The sequence below is a fragment of the Cynocephalus volans genome, chromosome 9 (assembly GCF_027409185.1).
Source record: "Cynocephalus volans isolate mCynVol1 chromosome 9, mCynVol1.pri, whole genome shotgun sequence".
NCBI lineage: Eukaryota > Metazoa > Chordata > Mammalia > Dermoptera > Cynocephalidae > Cynocephalus > Cynocephalus volans.
The window spans coordinates 122885634-122905883 of NC_084468.1; the positions used below are offsets into that span (position 1 = coordinate 122885634).

At 34.7% G+C, this 20250-nt stretch overlaps 1 protein-coding gene across 6 annotated transcripts in view; it reads right to left on the bottom strand.

Moving 5' to 3' along the window:
* ELF2 (E74 like ETS transcription factor 2) overlaps window positions 1-20250 on the bottom strand; it is a 99971-nt gene that overhangs the window by 46021 nt on the left and 33700 nt on the right. For 4 of the 6 annotated variants that reach the window (XM_063107691.1, XM_063107694.1, XM_063107692.1 and 1 more), the window contains one exon: window positions 13275-13440. The exons of the other annotated variants lie outside the window; for them this stretch is intronic. In XM_063107691.1, coding sequence (XP_062963761.1) covers window positions 13275-13440 — 166 coding nt within the window. The remainder of the gene's footprint in view (window positions 1-13274; window positions 13441-20250) is intronic. 6 annotated transcript variants of the gene reach the window in all.

Sequence of the window (20250 nt, forward strand, 5' to 3'; positions counted from 1 at the left end):
CCCACATGTCTGGAAGCATTAGAGTAACTCTGATGCAATGATCAAATAAGGAAGCACCATAGCAATTCTTCTTTAAAGAAAAACATAATAAAATACATCTTCTGCCACAGATACTGTGTTATTTCTCTGAAAAAGCTCAGATTTACCCTAAGGAGAACATAATAAACATGCAATATTCCCACAAATAAACTGTGTATAAATCTAACTTTACTTTTTTCAGGAAGATACTTCAATAACTTCAAAAAGTAAAGCTAACAACATTACTTTCTTGATCCCTCACTTATTTCTGATCACTAATGTAAGACAATTTGGGGCCTGGCCAATTGACTCATAGTATTTAACTGTCCCTGATTTACAAAGTAAAAAAAGTAAAACCTAGTTAAAAGCCACACTGCTATACAATTGAGGAAAAGCAGCATTAAGAAGCGGCAGACTTAAAAATAAGGTAAACAGCTAAATATATACAGTTTATTAAAGGAGAATTTCAGCCCCTCGGCTATTTATAACTGCCAAACTGATACTAACTGTGGAATATACTAAAAAGCACATGTACTTCACAGGGCCTGGTTTTCCAAAGCCTTGCAGTTTCAAATACTGACCTCGCAGAGGACTGGAAATTTTCCTCAGGCTATAAGTCTCTGATATAAGATAAAGATTTGTAACACAGCAAGATTGCTGGCTCAAGGACAGACTAGTTACTGATTGTTACGTAAAGATACTGAGAAATTGCTGTAAGAAGGAATGTTTGCTAATATCAAGGTTTTGTTGATAGCCTTACTGGAATGTCATCTGGTTTGTTTCACTGCAAGTTACCAGCCAATATTGTTAAACTATAACCCCACCTATGTTCTCTTCCTGTAACTTCCTGGTCTGGAAAATAAATGCAGGAAGAGAACCCCAATCTGTGGTTAATATCCCGAGGAAGGATTGGCTCTCGCTGGAGCGTTCCCAGGGAAGTTAACCACTTCAGGGCTTCTCACTGCTCAGAAGAGATGGGCTTTTGAGTAATCCTTTGCATCTCCGTCACCCAGGGGAAGTGGGGTGACAAATCCATGGGGGGCGAAGCAACACAAAGCAACACTAACAAGCTAGGTGATACTGCTCTAAAGATATAAAACTGCTCTGTAAGACATTTAGTCTTAACATGTATTCTCTAAAAAGAAGTACTTCTTCTTTAGAATCACAATTCACATTTGCATATTAAAACCTCCAGGAACTCTCACTGTATTATTTTACCCAACATTTCCTAAATTTATCTAATCAAACAATCCTAATATTGCATGAAAATCACTTTGAAAAATATTACTATTTTTTGATGTGAGCAACTTTTATGTACTACTCAGCCATATCAACCAATCAGAAAAAATTTAAAGCTTGAGAAATTTACAGTCAAAGCCAAGAAACGTCTGTGCCATTGGTATAACAGAAGAAAAAGCTACTCAATCTCAATAGTAAGACTAATAGTAAGACTCTTTAGGTGGCAAAATAAGATGAAGCTACTGACCAACAGTAGAGCACATCTCTTGGGGTCCAGATCCTTCCCCCAAAACAATATGATGCACTTATTACCACACTTACCTTGCCCCCAGTCCCTGTTGTGACCAAAGATAAACATCTGTAAGACAGCTATCCAGGGACGAAATGTTTAAGTATGACCATAAAATACAGCTAACTGCGGATTAAACCTGGGTACTAAAAAAATTGATCTTTGGTCTTCGGTTTCATGCAACACCTTTCTAATCAGGAGACTGAACTGATGACCATATGACAGACAATTATGTTAATTCATGCTTTTACAGTATGAATTAATAAACAGTATCTCAGAATTGAAAAGGATCATAAAAGAAATCCAGTTTGAATAAGACACCTAAATTCTCTTTACAACATCCCCACTAAGCAGCATTCTAGTTCATGCTTTAAAATCTCCAGTAGTCAAGACACTCAACATCCCATTGCATCTTGGAACAACAGCTCTGCTCCAGGCCTATGCTTTGAAACACTATCTATCTAAATCCCTATAAAAATGAGAAGTGGTATCTAATAGGCCATACTCCTCCAAAAAAATTGTTGGTGAGCTCAAAGAAGATCACTTCCTTTTTGGCAATTAAAAAGCACACATATCTCTAGGATATTTTATACTTGAGGCCTAGAACACTCTACGATGCCAGTGGAAATGTAAACCAGTGACTGTGTGCAATGTTGAAAACAGAGAAAGGGTTTCAAGATAACTTTTATTTATAAGTTAGTCCTCAAAAACATTAGGATCAAAAGAAATATATTAATTTATGCTGCCTTGTCAAAGTGATCAAAATAATAATTCCTATAACATAACTGATTTAAAGGCCACCAGCTAAGATAAATATCTAATAAATACAACAAACAAATACGCATGACATTCAACCAGGACTGGCTGTTTTGACTCTCACCCACGTCATAGTAAAACCCACAAGTTTACACAAACAGGAATGGAGGATAGATAAGGGACAATGATTCCTCATCCTCCTGAAATTGTACCAAAGCACACAATTTCTTAATTCCAAAAGGAAAAGCTAGCTGTGCAACTATCTAAACCTCTATTACTTTTAGCTTAGTATAGGCAATGAGCACACCTCTAGTCCAAATCTCTGGAGGCAGACAATTTAGTGGCAGGTGAATAAGAATAGTTAACTAGAAATCAGGAGGCTGTGAATGAGGAACTAAGGAGTTCAGACTTTATTTTAGGTAATTCTTTGTCCTATTTCTCTTTTCATTTACAACACTATTTTGGAAACCACTAAATTTATATTTTTAAAACTTTGCTTAAAACTCTTAAAAGGCTACCTACTGCCCTCTAGATAAGGCCCAACAAATTGATACAAAGCTTAAAAAGCCCTCAGCAGTAAGATTTTTAGCCTCATTTTAATCCCGTTTCCTTTTCCTAATCCATATTCTAGCCCTACTGAGTCCCTTTCAGCAACTCAAATAAGCGATGTTCTCCCTCCTCCAGACTTTTAGCCTTGCTATTCTCTGGTGAACTACTTCAAACCCTTCAAATGTCACTTCTTCAGGGAGGCATTCTCTGAACTCCCTGGCATTCCCCTGCTGATTACTCCCACAGACCTTTAATTAATCCTATCATAACAAGAGCGCAGCTTTATAACACCAAGCTCATGGGTTCAGATCCCCATAAAGGGCCACAAAAAATGATTATATTCTGTAATGTTGAATATACCAATTATCCTGATTTGAGCATCACATACTGCAGATACTCAATGCTGAACCCCACGGATATGTATAATCAATTAGGTAAAAAAAATTAAAAAATTTAAAAAGCAGAAGCTTCATTTCATTTTCTTTTTAGATCACAAAATCCCATTAAATTTGAGACTCGATTAGAATAAAACTCTACTTATTGAAGTAACTGTGTCAAAATACTTTTTTATGTCTATACTCTCTATAACCTAATACACGGATGGGGTCTTCAAAAAGTTCATAGAAAGATTTATATTATCTTTAAATTCTATTTTTCTATGAACTTTTTGAAGTACCTTCATACCTTATGGTTACTTTGTATACTTTTAAACAACACCATTATACGATTTTTTAATTTAAATATCCTCTCTTAAAAGACTGTAAAGAATTTAGAGAACTTACTCTGCACACGTAGGGACTGCCACACCACAACTCATGCCCATTTTCATAATCCTAATATTTTAATGTCTAATTCCCAGTAAATGGAGATTCAGGAAGATTCATAATTGCACAATATCATATTTAATTAACTGTAAGATCACATTTTTTCACATTTTGATATCTCTGAAATCAGGATGTATCTTACAATTGGTGAGCTCTTAAAATTCAAAATTGGCAGCATTTTTTTCCTTTAGTGGTATAAAAATGTTTCTTAAAATTGATGGCATCTTAGGCTAAATGAAATACAATTATTAAAATATTAAAAAGTTTTCTCTAATAATGCTTTCTAACTGATCTAAATCACAGTACAATTATAATTCAAACAATTCTAGAATGAAAACCAAATGAACTTGGGTTTCAGAAATTTTATATCTAGGCTAATGTCAAGAAAATAGATAACTGGAAGAAAATACTTTTAAAAATTTTAGGGAAAGGTCTAGATTAGAAGCAGAAATAACCGAAATGACCAAAAAAAAAAAAAAGACTTGAAGACGTTCAGTCAATAGTAGCTTCCAAAGAAGTATAGGCATGTAATAGCCCTAGACCTTTATCTATAAAAAGAAACAAATATTAGAAACATTGCAACGGCTAACTCAGATAGCCAACTGTTTAGGAGGAAAAATACTATCGTATTATTATTTCTCCCTTCTTAAGGAGAAATCATTGTCACCCTTTGGACAAAAATAGGTGTAAGCAGATGAAATAATTTTTAATTTAAAATTGTAAATATTCTTAATAAATTAAAAAACCTATCAGCATTGTCTTCCTTCTGGCTCAAACTGTTTCACCTTCAGGTAATCCTAGGATAGGGGCTCCTTTTCAGATTCCCAGTTTTTCATGTTGATCTTCTACCTCCCTGTGGCAATAATATTCTCTAATTAAAAGAGTCCTTTTGTGCCTCAGGGAGGATTTCTGACGGTATAACAAATACAAAAGTTATCACAGCTCATCATGAAGTCAAATTAGTCCTGAAATTCTTCTAGAAAGAAATTTGGCCCCTTATCTTATTTTTCAAGACAGAAATCGGGTTTTATTTTTTAAAGCTGCATTTTAAAAACCTAAACTTCCATTTATTTTTAAAAAAGCACTGCTTTCTTGTTGAATTATATAAAAATTCTTACAATTCATCTATCCAAATACAATCCAAACACAATTTTGTTGATCACTAAAAAAAATTTTCTTAAGTTTTCTTGATAATTAACTAAGACCAACTTTTTATGTTTTGATACCTGGTTAAAAAGTAAAGTCCTGCCCCCAGCAATCAAAAGAGAGAAGTAAAAAACTACTAGATCATTTCACAGCCAATGTCGATTAGTAAAGATTAATACGTCTACTTGTTATTAATTATGCTTAAGATGTACATTTAAAAAAAGAGTAGAAGGAAATGTAAAAATAAATAAATAAATAAATAAAGCGGCAGTCATCGTTTCCTTGCTGGTAAAATTATGGGTGATGATTTTTAGTTTGTTAATTTTTTGTAATACTTCCCAACTTTTCTACTACTTCCCAATTTTTCCATTACACCTGTACTGTTTTTATTATAAGGAAAAAAATCAAATTTACATAAAAACAAGAATGATTAAAACCAAATGTGATTTTAAGACGGAATTAGTTTAAGTATAACAACATTATGGCTTTGATATAACATTTTGGATAAACAGATTTATGTCTTTTGAATGACTACCTTTTTATATTTTTAAATATTCAATATTTAGCGTGTTAACAAAAAAGAAAATACATTTAAGATTTTACATAGGTGGTTCTTGATTATACAATAGTAACTCAAAATTCAATTCATTTCAATATTTATTTATTAAATAGTTATAATATGTTCAACACTATATTTGACAAAAGAAAAAAATATGGTCTGTCCTCAAAGTGCTTATACACTCACTGGGAAAACAAAAGAAGTATATACACAAGAATGATGTAAGAAAGTGCCTAAATCCAAATGGTATAACAGAAGATCAGGACAGGGAATGTTTAATGTAGGCCACAATACTTGTGGAAACTTTCATATAGTTGGACCTTAAAGAATGGATAATACCTGAGCACTGTACAGACAGAGGAAACTATCTTTGAGCAAAAGCTCAGAAGCAGGAGAATACAATGTTTTAGCAGCTAAGAAGGCCAGATTATGAAGTTATCTCCTTCTGGATGATTCTATGGGTTACTCAATTTGGCAGAGGAGTGGCTTTTAAAATGATAAACAAAGAGCTTCAGTAGAATGATCAGTGTAGATGCCAGAGCACAATAAGTTAAAGGAAGGAATGATGAGGAAAAAATACAGACTGATGATATAAAGCATTTGTTTTTTTTAAAAAGTGGAAGTAGAAAAAAAGGAGAAAAATACTACATAAACATAGTTAAACAAATGTTCTGCTTGAATGTATAGAAGATCTGTCCATATTTGAAGGCACAAGGAAAGGTGCTAATGAAGTTAAGGGAACACTTAATATGTCACAAGCACTGTGCTTTATTTATTTTACATAATCCTCAAAACCCTAAATTCCTATTTTTATGACAGTGAAACACTCTGAAAATGCTAAGTACTTCCAGATAAGTAATAAGAGGGAAATTTGAAACCAGAACTAATCCAAGTCAATATTCTTCCCTTTCTTACTAAAGAAAGACACTTAAAAGGCTAAAAAGAAAAAAAAAAAACTCAGAAATAGTCACCCAGGATTTTCTATCATATTTGAGTACTCTTTGGCTCTTTTTCCTGTTATTCAAAATATAAGCATTCCCTAAGGTTAATATCTTAATTCTATGTCCTTTCTTTATTCTCTATCACTGGGAGACAAATATGAAATTGAAATATCTTCCCCCTTGGGGAAATCTCTCAAGTATCTTTCCCCTTGGAGATTTAATTTATTTCCATGGCTTCAAATGAGGATGACTTCCAAAGCAGTCTCTCCCCAACCTTTCTTTACTAAGCTTTAGGGGTAACAGATATCTTACATTTGCCCCTCCAGATCTACTCTCCACCCTTCTTCACACTGCTGCTCTCTGTTCCAGGAGACTGACTTCATCAATAGGGTTCCCATGACTTCAGATTGGGTTTGGTCAATGAAATGCCTTGACAGGAGATTAGAGGGAGGAAGGAGAATAAAATCAGAAAACCTAATCTCTGGCTCCCTTTCTGTGGCACTGCCCTCCAGACAGCTGTGGCCTTTATCAAAGGTTCCAGATTCTCCAAATGTGACCTTCTCTCCAGGATTCTCTTCTTCTGGATTCTGGTAATCTCTCTCTCCCCTTGGCCCTTGAGCCAAAGGACAGAAACAGCTCTGTTATTGCTAGCTCTAGAATGCAGTCCTACCTTATGCTTGCTCATATGTTTGTAACTAGCCCTTCATTAAAACATTCCTGAAATTATCCTTATTTGAGCATGCATCTTTTTTGTGATAGGATCCTGAATATACATTTGTGCATTTTTAAATACCTAAATATTCCTCCTTAGATGCTGCTTCAACTCAAACTCAACATGACTATAATCAAACATATCTGCTTGCCAAAACAGTCTTGCCTTCCTCAAATCTCTGTATGATACCATCACCACCATTTAGGGTCAAAAAACAGAGTAATGTTTTACCTAACTATGCCTCTCCCCCTTATCTGTCATAGCATCTTACATATCTCTTAGATCTTACATAGCAGTGTGCATTCTACAACAGTCTTCCTGCCTCATCTTTTCCCCTACAATTCATCCTATATCCACTGAGATACTAATTCCATAGTACTTTCTATTCAAAACCTTCCAAGTCTTTCTGCTTCCTTACATGCTTTATCACTAACTCTTGAGATTCATTTCATAATCATTACACAATCCAATCATAACTCTTAATGGATATTTCTGTCGATGTCTCTTTATTCAATATCTTTTTTGTTTTGTTTTGTTGTTGTTGTTTTGTTTGTTTTTTGGTGGCTGGTTGGTTCAGAGATCTGAACCCGTGACCTTGGTGATACAGGGCTGAGCTGTAACCAACTGAGCTAACCAGCCAGTCCTCAATATCTTCTAATCATGCCTTCAATTTCAATATTCCACCCACTTATTAATTTTATTCCCTCAGTCTATAAATCCTTCTTTACTTTCTCTAAAACATTCCCTAACCCTGTAAATTGAAATTTCCTCCTCCAAAATTTCTTTTGAATTTGTAAATAATATTCATTTGACTCTTTACTGCTTTATATCTTGAACATAATATATGGTTTATCTCCTAAATTACTAAATTTAGTTGATAAAATTACTCTTTTATTAACTAAATTAACCACTAACCCCCTGAAGGGAAAAAAACATCAAGTTCATTGGTAGAAATTTGTTACTTGTTAAATGGTAATTTATAACAATCTTTAAAATTTTATATTATATATTATTTAAATCATTTTTATTTATATAATTTTTATATACTTTTAAAAATATTTTTTAAGTAGACATAAAACTGTATTTTCAAATGTCTGTAAAGAATCCAAAAAACTCCTCTCCTCCCCCCACTGATCACATCAGTCTATCCAGTAGCCCCCAGAACTGGTGGAGTATGCAGCCACTGGGGAAGATGTTTCAGGCTTGCCAGAGCCAAGACCACCCCTTATCCACATTTCATTGCTACTCCTCAAAGGCTCTTATGATTATTAATCTCCAGCTATCATCACAAGCAATTAATTAAAGATTTAGTTAAATGTGTCTATTTTATAAGTTTCAAAATATATCTAGTTTTTCCTATAAAATTTAAGAGAGCATTAGTATTATACATAAGCTGTGAGGGAAATGTGGAATTTTAGACTATAAAAAGGTGAAGCAAAATAGCCCATAATTACTACTAACAAAATGAGAAATCATTTTATACACAAAATAATGAAGGTGGCTAGATGTAAATGATAAGACTTTACTATTCCTTCCTGGATGACAATGGGCACACTGTTTCTGGTACGCACATATATGTGTGAGTATACAGGAATAAAAAAAAAACTTGAACGTGAACATGCGGAAAACTGATGTAACAGATGAATAAGTATAATTATGAACACTTTTTAGACTGATATAATCTAAATTATAATGTAGGAGCACTCCAGGAAGTTTTTCCTAGAAGTTCACAGGAAATCTTATTTGATACAGATCTCAATTCCCCCAATTCACCAAACAAAATCTGCCATATCGTAAGTATTCCTTTCCTTTTCTTCCCAGTCAGCTTCTTCTCCAAAACCTACACATATCTGGAATTTAAGTCGCCAATTTATATCCTCGCAAGAAATAAACCTGATACTAATTCACTGCCTGAAAGAAAACACGCATTAAGATAAGTCATAACAACCTTTATTCTTCTGTGTATGTTCGAGATGTCAGAAGAATGAAAATGTATTCAGACTTTAACTCATTTAAAAATGCATTTGATTCTTTAAATAGAAACAAAATTAAGCTCAGATTAGCTGATTTTAAAACTAATCTATGAATATTAACAATACTTATATAGTTATATTAAAATCCATGAGTCAGAATGAAATTAAATATGTAAGATGAACTTCTGGGGTACTTTTATACCATTTTAGAATAACATTAAGTGATTTACAAACAACATATCCTTTTGGTGTTGAAGAAAAATAAATCTAAAAAATACTGTCAAGTATTCAAAAACCATTCATTTAAAAAAAAAAACAAAAAAACACAAAAGTAACTATTATTTTACCCAGACTTCCCATATTCTCTTTTTCAATATCACAATCACTCTCTGCCCTGCAAATGATATCATTACTCTCAGAGTTCAAGAAGACTAAGAAAATAAAATCCCTTAAGTGGATTACATTTGCTTCCTATTCTAGATTGTTTTTACCTGAATTAACTCACATTAATGAAACATTTACAGCCAATTATACAACTACTGAGATTTGTCCAACCTGCTCTGGTATTTTAATGTGATAAATATCCTAATTTATCTATTTATGCAAATTTGGCACTGTAGTTTTCATTTTCTTTAAATATTCCAATTTGCTACCCAAATGAGTCTTCTTTATTTTTTTGACCAAAACATCATCCAGAAATTTCAAACAGGTTCTATATTTTCTCACTCAACTTAAGCTATCACACCTTTTTTCTTGTGCTATTAGTGTTCTGTTTAATCACGCTCCTAGAATAAAATCAGTTACAATACATATTCCAAAATATCACCCTAAACTGTTCTACTTATCTTTTTTCCTCAGGAAGAAAATTTACCTCTGCCACTATACTTCTGGCTTCATACTGAAAAACTCTCCAAACTCTCATAAAAAGACATGCATTATCTACTATAAATCAGGTACCACTCCACACTATAGTTATGAAGTCTCTATGAAGTGTTTGGCTACCTGTTTTAATAGAATGATTTGATTACCACTTCGCCTAGGGTTTGCTGGCACTGAAATCATCATTGCTCTGAAGAGCAAGTTAACTTTCAATCCCTCAGCTCAACAGAAAATAAAATTAGAAGAAGAACAGCTTTACGCTGGAAGAAGATAGTAACCCTAGGGAGTGCTACTGGGCCTCACTGAGCGGAAAGACATAAAATACTCAAAAATTATAATTGTGAGAGTTTGCTACATATAAAGAAATATGTCTAAATATTTAAGAATTTTTACTAGGGTTGTAAACAAAATACAGTCGTCCCTCGTTATCCAGGTGGGGGGATTGGTTCCACAACCCCCCATGAATACCAAAATCCAGTCCTTTATATAAAATGCTGTAGAATTTGCCTATTACCTTTGCACACCTTCCCGTATACTTTAAATCATCTCTAGATTACATATAATACCTAATACAATGTAAGCTATGTAAAAAGTTGCAATAGTGTATTGTTTAGGGAGTAATGACAAGAAAAAAAAGCCTGTACATGTTCAGTACAGATGCAACCATCCTTTTTTTCCCCCCAAATATTTTCGACCTGCAGTAGGTTGAATCCACAGATGCAGAACCTGCAGATACAGAAGGCTGACTGTATGAGGATTCTTTATCTCCATTAACAGCTAATGATAAATATTTTTGTTTATTATTATGTAATAGTCACTACAATCCTTCTGGTAAAATACTCTATTTTCTTTATGGTCAATAGCAAAAATAAACCAAGAATTATACATACTAATCCCCAATTACACATATAGCTATCTCACCACACAAAGACTGAAATACCAAGAATTCTAAGAAGACAGTAAAGGAAGAGGAATCTGATCGAGCACTACAAAGATGCTTCAGACCTAAGAAAAAAAGAATACTGCTCCATCAACAAAAATTCAGAGAAATTCTGGCTTCCTCTCTCTTGCTTCCTGTCACCATGTGATCTGCTTGTACTCACCGGCTGCCTGCCACTTTTCACCATGAGTAGAAGCAGCCTGAGGCCCACACCAGTCGCAGCTGTCCCAGAATCTTTGACATAAGGTTTCATGAAACCATGAATTAAGAAAATATATGAAAATCAATAAAGTAAGACCATTTACAACAGTCACACAAAAAAATAAAATATCTAGGAATCAATTTAACCAAGGAGGTGAAAGATCTCTACAATGACAATTACAAACCACTACTGAAAGAAATTAAAGAAGACAAAGAAATATGGAAAGACATTACATGTTCTTAGATTGGAAGAATTAACATTGTGAAAATGTCCATACTACCCAAAATGATCTACACATTCAATGGGATCCCCATCAAAATACCAATGATATTCTTCACAGAAATGGAAAAAACAACCTCAACATTCATATGGAACAACAAAATACCCCAAATAGTGAAAGCAATCTTTAGCAAAAAAAATAAACCCAGAGGCATAACACTACCTGACTTCAAATTTTACTACGAAGCTATAGTAACCAAAACAGCATGGTACTGGAATAAAAATAGACACTTGGACCAGTGGAGCAAAATAGGGAACCCAGAAATCACCCCTCAGTATTATAGCCATCTGTTACTTCACAAAGGCAACAAAAACATACACTGGGGAAAAGACTGCCTCTTCTGTAAGTGATGCTGGGAAAATTGGATATCCATATGCAGAAGAATGAAACTAGACCTGCACCTCTCACCATATACTGAAATCAAATCAAAATGGATTAAAGACTTACATATAAGACTACTAAGGGAAAATAGAAGAGAAACACTTCAGGACCTAGGTCTGGGCACAGACTTTATGAACAAGAGCCCAAAAGCACAAGCAAAAAAAGAAAAGTAAACAAATGGGACCACTTCAACTAAAAAACTTCTGCACAGCAAAGGAAACAACAGAGTGAAACAACAACCTACAGATTGGGATAAAATTTTTGCAAACTATACATCTGACAAGGTATTAATATCCAGAATATACAAGGAACTCAAGCAGTTACACAGTAAAAAAACAAATAACCCAATTAAAAAATGGGCAATGGAGCTGAAGAGATATTTTTTCAAAGGAAGACATACAAATGGCCACCAGGTACATGGAAAAACGCTCAACATCACTAACCATCAGGGAAAATGCAAATTAAAACCACATTGAGATGCCATCTCACCCCAGTTAGACTTGCTATAATCAAAAAGATGGAAAATAACAGATGCTGGTGAGGATGTAGAGAGAAGGGACTGATTCTACATTTTGGGTGGGACTGAAAATTAGTGCAGCCACTATGGAAAACAGTATCGTGTTTTCTCAAACAACTACAAATAGATCTACCATACTATCCAGCAATCCCACTTCTGGGTATGTACCCAAAGCAATGGAAATCATCATGTCCAAGTGATACCTGCACTCCCATGTTCATTGCAGCTCTATTTACAATACCCAAGATATGGAACCAACCTAACTGTCCATTGATGGATGACTGGATAAGGAAAATGTGGTATATATACACAATGGAATACTACTCTGCCAGAAAAAAATAATGAAATTCTGACATTTGCAACAACATTGTCGAGCCTGGAGAAACTTATGTTGAGTGAAATAAGCAAAGCACAGAGGGAAAAATACCACATGTCCTCACTCATAAGTGTGAGCTAAAAGAGAAAGAAGGAAGGAAAGAAAGACCACAGTGGTGTGTTGGACTTGCAGAGGGAGAGAGCATACCTAGGGATAAAAAGTGGAATGGGGGAAAGGGGGCTGGGGAGGGAGGTCAGGGATTAACTGGGTGGGGGACACAGGGTCTAATCCCAATTTGTGGTAATGGGCATGCTGCCAGTATGGATCTGGCCATCACATCTTAGGCACGAGTGGTAATGGTCAGCTTTGTACCCCATGAATATTAATAACCAATAAAATTAATTAATTAATTAATTAATTAATTAAAACTCAGAGAAATTCTTAATCAGTTATAGAATGAGAATAACATCCAGTTGAGTATTTGCACTCCCAGAAAAAAATAATAATTTTATCATTATGGAGCTATAATTTTGTGCATTCATGACATGAGACTCTGTTACACCTCAAAGAGTTATAATGTAGAACTCTGTTATATCTATTTAAATTCTCTAAACAGATGTTTCACTGGTTTCCAAGCTATACTAAATAGAATTAAAAAGAGGTTTTTCAGTACATTATTCATCTGGCAATAGTAATGTTGAAGCTGACAAAATGAGAAAGTTATAAATAATGAACATTTTATGAGATTTCTACCTGTTTCCACATTCTCGGTCTCAACTTCTTGTTCTTCTGCCACATCTTGCATCATATAAGTCTCATCATCATAAACCAGAACCTGGGCTGCATAGCCCTGCTCTAATCTGGCACTTGGAACTGGCTCCACAATCACTGCTGGATATTCAGAAACCTTTTCACTTTCCTACAAGAGCAAATTTAAAAAACAATCAACCTTTTTATTCACAAATTCTGAATTCACTTATAAATCCTTGAGTTCATAACAGTCTCAAGCAGTCCACACAATGAGTTTCATGTGCTATAAATATGAATGTAAAAACCAAAACAAGAGATGGAAAGAGCTAACTTTTATCTTTTCAAGTCTCAAGAGGTGAGACATAGATTAAACATTTTAAATAATCAGGGCTTTAGGATCAAGATGATAGATTAAAAACATGCATATAATTTCACTGTCTCATGAAAGCCCATTAAAACAGCACAAAAGACTTTATCTTATACCTAACCCCACAAGAAGAAGAGATAAAAGCAACAAGCAAGAAGAGATCAGAGCAAGAAAATCCTGAAGACTGAAAGCAGATGGATGAGTATTAAGTGGTTTAGCAGACCCAAATCATAGCCTGGCAGCAAAAAAAAAAAAAAAAAAAAAAGCACACAACAAAACAAACAAAAAAACTGAGAAACACCACACTGTACAATGGAGAATCGACAGAAAGCAACACCAATTACTTCTGGAAAAGGAGAAGCAGCAGGTGGTAGGAAAAGAGGAGGGGGTTAAAACAAGGAAGATTCCATGAAAGCTGTTTGTTTGGAAAGCACTTTGATTCCTAGGCCCTCTCCCTCCTCCATGGATGCTAGGCAAGCGGCCCTCCTCCACATCAGCAGAAGACTGCAGTTTCTTTCTGGAGAGGGAAAAACAAGAGCGTCTTCGAGATATAACAGGTACATTTGCTAGTATCATACTGTACCAAAAACAGAGTTTCCAATCAGCTTTTTAGTCTCCCACTTTCATCATAAGCAGAAAGCCAAATATTACTAGACACCCAAGGAAAAGCCTCTAACACAGTATAAATATATATATATACATACATATACACACATATACAAACTAATATTCCGCACAGGGATAAGAAGATATTATATCCATAAAACAAAAACAGAATACAATTTAGTACAGAACATTTAAAAGTAAAAGATATGGGCTAGCTGGTTAGCTCAGTTGGTTAGAGCACTGCCTTGTAACACACCAAGGTCAAGGGTTCAGATCCCCTGTATGGGCCAGCCACCAAAAAATAAAAAATAAAAGATACAGAGTTCTTAAAAATTACAAACACACAATAGCTGAAATGAAAAAATAGAGGCTTAGAAGATAAAATTGAGGCAATCCCTAGGAACCAGAGGAAAAATAAAGAAAGAAAGCAACAGAAAATAGGAGAGAAAAGATAGCAATATTAGAGGACCAGTCCAAGAGGTCCAATATCTGGAACAGGAGTTCCAGAAAAAGAAAACAGAAAAAAAAAAAAAAGAAAAGAAAGAAAAAGGAAAAAAAGAAGACTTGGAAAGAAATCAAAGAAATAAATCAAGAAAATTTTCTAGAGCTGCCCATTTGAAAGGACCCACCAAGTATCTAGTACTAAAAATTAAGAGACACCTAAACTGAGGTACATCATTGTGAAATATCATAACACTAGGGACAAAAAGAGGAGTCTATAAGCTTTTAGAAAGAAAATACAGGTTACATACAAAGAACCAGAACACAGACTTCAGTCTTCTCAACAATCACACTGGAAGGAAGATGACAATGGAGCAATTTCTTCAAAATTATGAAATAAAATTATTTTCAACCCAGAATTCACCCACTCACACCATCTTATGAAAGTAGAATAAAGACATTTTCTCAGACATGAAAGACCTCAAAACATTCAACTTCTATGCACTTTCTCAAGAAACAACTGGCAAGTACATCCCATCAAAAAAAAACAGTAAACTTTAAAAAAAGGAAGACAACTTAGGATACAGTACATAGGAGATCCAACACAGGAGAGAAACAATAGGAATCTTCAGGAAGACTGTAAGAGAGATTCCAAGATGCCAGCTGTGCAACAGATTTAAAAGACAAACAGTCTAGATTGTAGCAATATGACTCCTGAGATAGCATGGTGAGCTGTCATCACCAAGATAACTACTGACATTGTTTGTAAGGACAGAATGCCCAGGTAAGCCTGTTCCAGATTTTTATCCATATTTGGCTTACCCTGATGTACCTATCCATTCTACCTTGCCCTGCTGCCTGAATCATCTGAGAATACCCATTTCACCCCCCACATGTGTTCTGCATTGATCTACTCCTAAGTATTGGAGGAAGACCACAATGAGCTTAGAAACAAAAAATACAGAACAGCACTCCCTCCAAGTGACCATATACCACTGAATGAATATGCAATACCTGGCCCATACTATAGCACTGCCAGATACCTAACAAGGATGTGCCTTATGTACCCAAAAACTAACTCATGACATTGCTCACTAATTACCTAAATAGAAGCTCCTGAAACTTAGTGAAACCAATACTAGACTATTCAGCTGTCTTCTCCTGGAAGCCTTCATCTAACTGTGATAATACAGCCCTTTCTTAACTCAGCTTGATACACTATCCATTTTCCAAAATAAATAATACGTTGTTTAGGAATATTTCCATAGATGATAAAACTACAAAGAAAAGTAAAGGGATGATAATACATAAGTCAGGATAACGGCTCCTCTGAGGACAGGGTTGGGGATATACTGGCCAGCTGCCAAAAAATAAAATAAAAATTTAAATAAACTACAAAACAAAACAAGAGAAAACAATTTTAAATAGAATGTACATATACTTTGTATAAGGCAAAAAAAAAGGTGAGTCCAACTTTTTAACATTAAAAAAAACTTTTTTCCAACAAATTGGATATACTGACAGTTGAATCTTCCATGCTTCTTGCTCAGCTTTATAACCATAGCCTACAAGCAGCACCATTAATACAGCTGTTAATGAGAAGTGTGCAATGCGTAAAGACTAATAAACTCTCCACTCATTAGAAACTCAGAGAGCAACATTAGAAGTAGCATTTGAACTAGGTGACCCAAGCAATGATTAAAATTTCTTTCCTTTCTCTGAAATCTGGTAGTATTTTTAATAGCAAAATTAATCTGATTATTTTATACTGTGAACTTCCCCACTCCACTCTACCAGTAGGAAATAAATCAAATTTTCTAAACCATATAATACTGAGGACTGGAATTCTGTACAAGGATAATTCCTCTACCTACACTCTCTTCCCCAACAATTAGGATTCTGGCCCCATTTTTCTTTCTTATATCTTAGTTGGATTTTGTCTTAATATTTCAATGGTTCCTTCCCTTTGACTACAGAAAAGCTAAAATCTTTTGAATTTTTTTTAAAAATCAACCCTTCTTCCTTTTAACTGAACTTTAACTGATATTTACTTTTTATACCTGTATATACTTCTCAAAAATATAGTCTAACTCCCTGCCCTAACTCATCTACATATACCTTGTAATCTGGATTCCACCACCTCACTGAAAACACTCTCTCAAAATGTCAATATTGACAAAATTCTACTTCAGTTTCCATTCCTCACTGCCTCTCTGCAGGCTCTTATATATTGACCATCACATCATTTCTAAAATTCTTTCTTCCGGGCCGGCCCGTGGCGCACTGGGGAGAGTGCAGCGCTTGGGAGTGCAGTGGTGCTTCCACCGCGGGTTCAGATCCTATATAGGAATGGCCGGTGCGCTCACTGGCTGAGTGCAGTGCGGATGACACCACGCCAAGGGTTGTGATCCCCTTACCGGTCACAAAAAAAAAAAAAGACAAAATAAATAAATAAATAAAATAAAATTCTTTCTTCCATCTTTCTCTTTTTACCACTCTTTTAAGCATCTCCTCTGTCTCTTCTTTCATCTCCAGTGACTCAAATCTAGCCAACTTACTAAGGTTCTGTCCTCATTATCTCCTTTCCTTTTTCTTTTCTACCTTCTCAGGCAAGCCCAACCATTCTAATGGTTTCAAACAGCATCTCTATGCTGATGATTACTAAGTACTTGTCCTCTACTCTAACCCATCTCCTTAACTTCAGAACCAAATTTTAAACTACTGACAATGTCACTACAGGAATATTCAGCCAATACTTCAAGCTTAACATGTCTAAACGAAACAAATTATCAACATCTTTCCCTTGGTCCCCACTCCACCCCACCCCACCCCATGTTCTTCTGTATATCTCAGTTTCTTCATACTTAAAAAAGATTATAATAATGTTCATACCTCAAGAAGTCCCTTGAAAATTAAATATGCACAAAAGTACTTAGCACAGTATCTAGCACAGAGTAAATATTCAACTAGTTATAGCTATTATTATACTGTAACAATAGTAATAGTCTTCAAATATTTCTTCTAATATTTACCCTCCACTTTAGAGGGCATATTTTCATATCACAATCAAAACTGTTACTTCTTTGCACAAAAAGCTTTAATGACTTCCAATTTGTCCAAAAGTAAAGTTTAACATACTAAACAGTAGTTTTAACACTCTTTGAAATATAACCCACAACCCACCTGTTATGGGTTGAACTGTGTCACCCAAAAAGATGTTGAAGTCCTAACCCCTAGTATTTGTGAATGTGAATTTATGTGGAACTAGAGTCTTTGCAGATGATCAAGTAAAAATAAGATCATTAGGATGAACCCTAATGCAATTTGACTGTGTCCTTATAAAAAAAAGGAAATTTGGACATAGACATAAATGGAGGCAAAACGATGTAAAGACACAGAGAGAATACCACCCACAAGCCAAGGAACACCTGAAGCTACCAGAAGCTAGAAGAGAGGCTTGGAAGAGATTCTCACTCATAGCCCTCAGAAGGAACCAATTCATCCAACACCTTCATTTCCAACTTCTAGCCTCCAGAACTGTAAGAAAATAAATTTGTTATTTAAGCTACCCAGTTTGTGGTACTTTATTATAGCAACCCCTAGAAACTAGTAAACTACCTGTACAGCTTTATTTCCTACATTACTTCACATAAGTTGTTTGATGACTTGGATCGCCTCTAACTCCCAAACATGAACATTCCGATGATTTCTCATGTTATTTTGTAGCCTCCACGCCTGTCCAAATCTTTTTTGTCAACTGAAGGTTTTTCATCCAGCTCCTGGGAGTCTCTCTATAATCACGCAATTGAATCAATTTTTCCACCCCAAGTATTTCTAGAACAAGTTGTCTGCCTAATATTACCACTGTTCGCTGTCCTTTAATATAATTTACATATCCAACTTTTTCACTAGATAGTAAGATTTTGAGAACAAGAGTTATAGTTTAGTCCATTTTTATAACCTCCTCAACAATGCACACTTCACATAAACTACAGTACCACTTAAGTATTTGTTGCTTGGTTCAAGCTTAGTTCATTTGTAGCTTGTATTTTTATTTGCTAAGTCTGGCAACTCTATCAAAGAATGATAAAACTCACAACCACAATTATTTGAAGTTGATACGACAAGCAAACAGAAAGGACATTGTTGGGGGGGAGGGGGGGAGGGAGAAGGGAGGGAGGTTTTGGTGATGGGGAGCAATAATCAGCTACAATGTATATCGACAAAATAAAATTTTTTAAAAATAAATAAATAAATAAATAAAATCCAATTTCCCATCAAAAAATAAATAAATAAATAAATAATAAAGAATGATAAAACTCAACAAATTTTAATATAACAAGTACTCATAGATTCGACATTTATTAACCTACAATGGCAAGTGACTTGAGCTTTATCTCTGCAGAGGCCACTGCATGCTTATGTGCAGATAATTATCGTCTTGTACTGTGAAGAGAAATTAGCTATTTTTACTGCAGAAAGGGGTAGAAGAAAAAAATCAGGACTTTTTGCTTTAAAAGGTAACACATCCACTAGGTTATTTTACTTAGGATTACTCTGCTTAAGTCACCAAAATATGCAATAAATAAAAGGCATAAAGTCCAGATTCAGTAGGTCTTGGCACAACCTATCTAATTCCCTATAAGCTAGAGTTGCCAGACTTAACAAATAAAAATATAAGATACCCAGTTAAGGTTGAATCTCAGATAAACAATGAATAATAAGTATAAGATTGTCCACACAATATTTGAGACTTACATAAAGTAAAAAGTTATTGGTTGTATTATCTGAAATTCAAATCATTTTTTGAAATTCAAATGTATCTAGACATCCTATTTCCTATATTTCAACCCTACTATAAGTACTAACAGTGATCTTTAAAACTTCCACTCAAAGAGAGCTGACTAGGCATTTCACAAAGGAAGATATACAAATGGCCAACAGACACAAGAAAAAATGCTCAGAATCACTCAGCATCGGGGAAATACAAATCAAAACCTCACTGAGATACCATCTCACCCCAGTTAGACTGGCTATTATAAAAAAGAGAATGAACAAATGCTGGTGAGGAGGTGGAGAAAAAGAAACCCTCCTACACTGTTGGTGGGACTGTAAATTGATGCAGCCATTTTGGAAAACGGTACAGAGGTTCTTCAAACAACTACACACAGAACTGCCATATGATCCAGCAATCCCACTGCTGGGTGTATACCCAAAGGAATGGAATTCACCATGTCAAAAGGATACCTGCATTCACATACATAGTGCAGCTCTACTTACAAAAGCCAAGAGTTGGAACCAACCTAAATGTCCATCATCAGTTGACTAGATAAGGAAAATGTGGTGTATTTACACAATGGAATATTACTCTGCCATAAAAAAGAAATCCTGTCATTTGCAGCAATGTGGGTGAATGTAGAGAAAATTATGCTAGTAAAATAAGCCAGGCATGGAAAGAGTAATACCGCATGTTCTCACTCATAAGTAGAAGCTAAAAGAAACAAACTAAAAAGAAAGACACAACGACCACAATAATGCATTGAACTTTCAAAAGGACAGAACAGA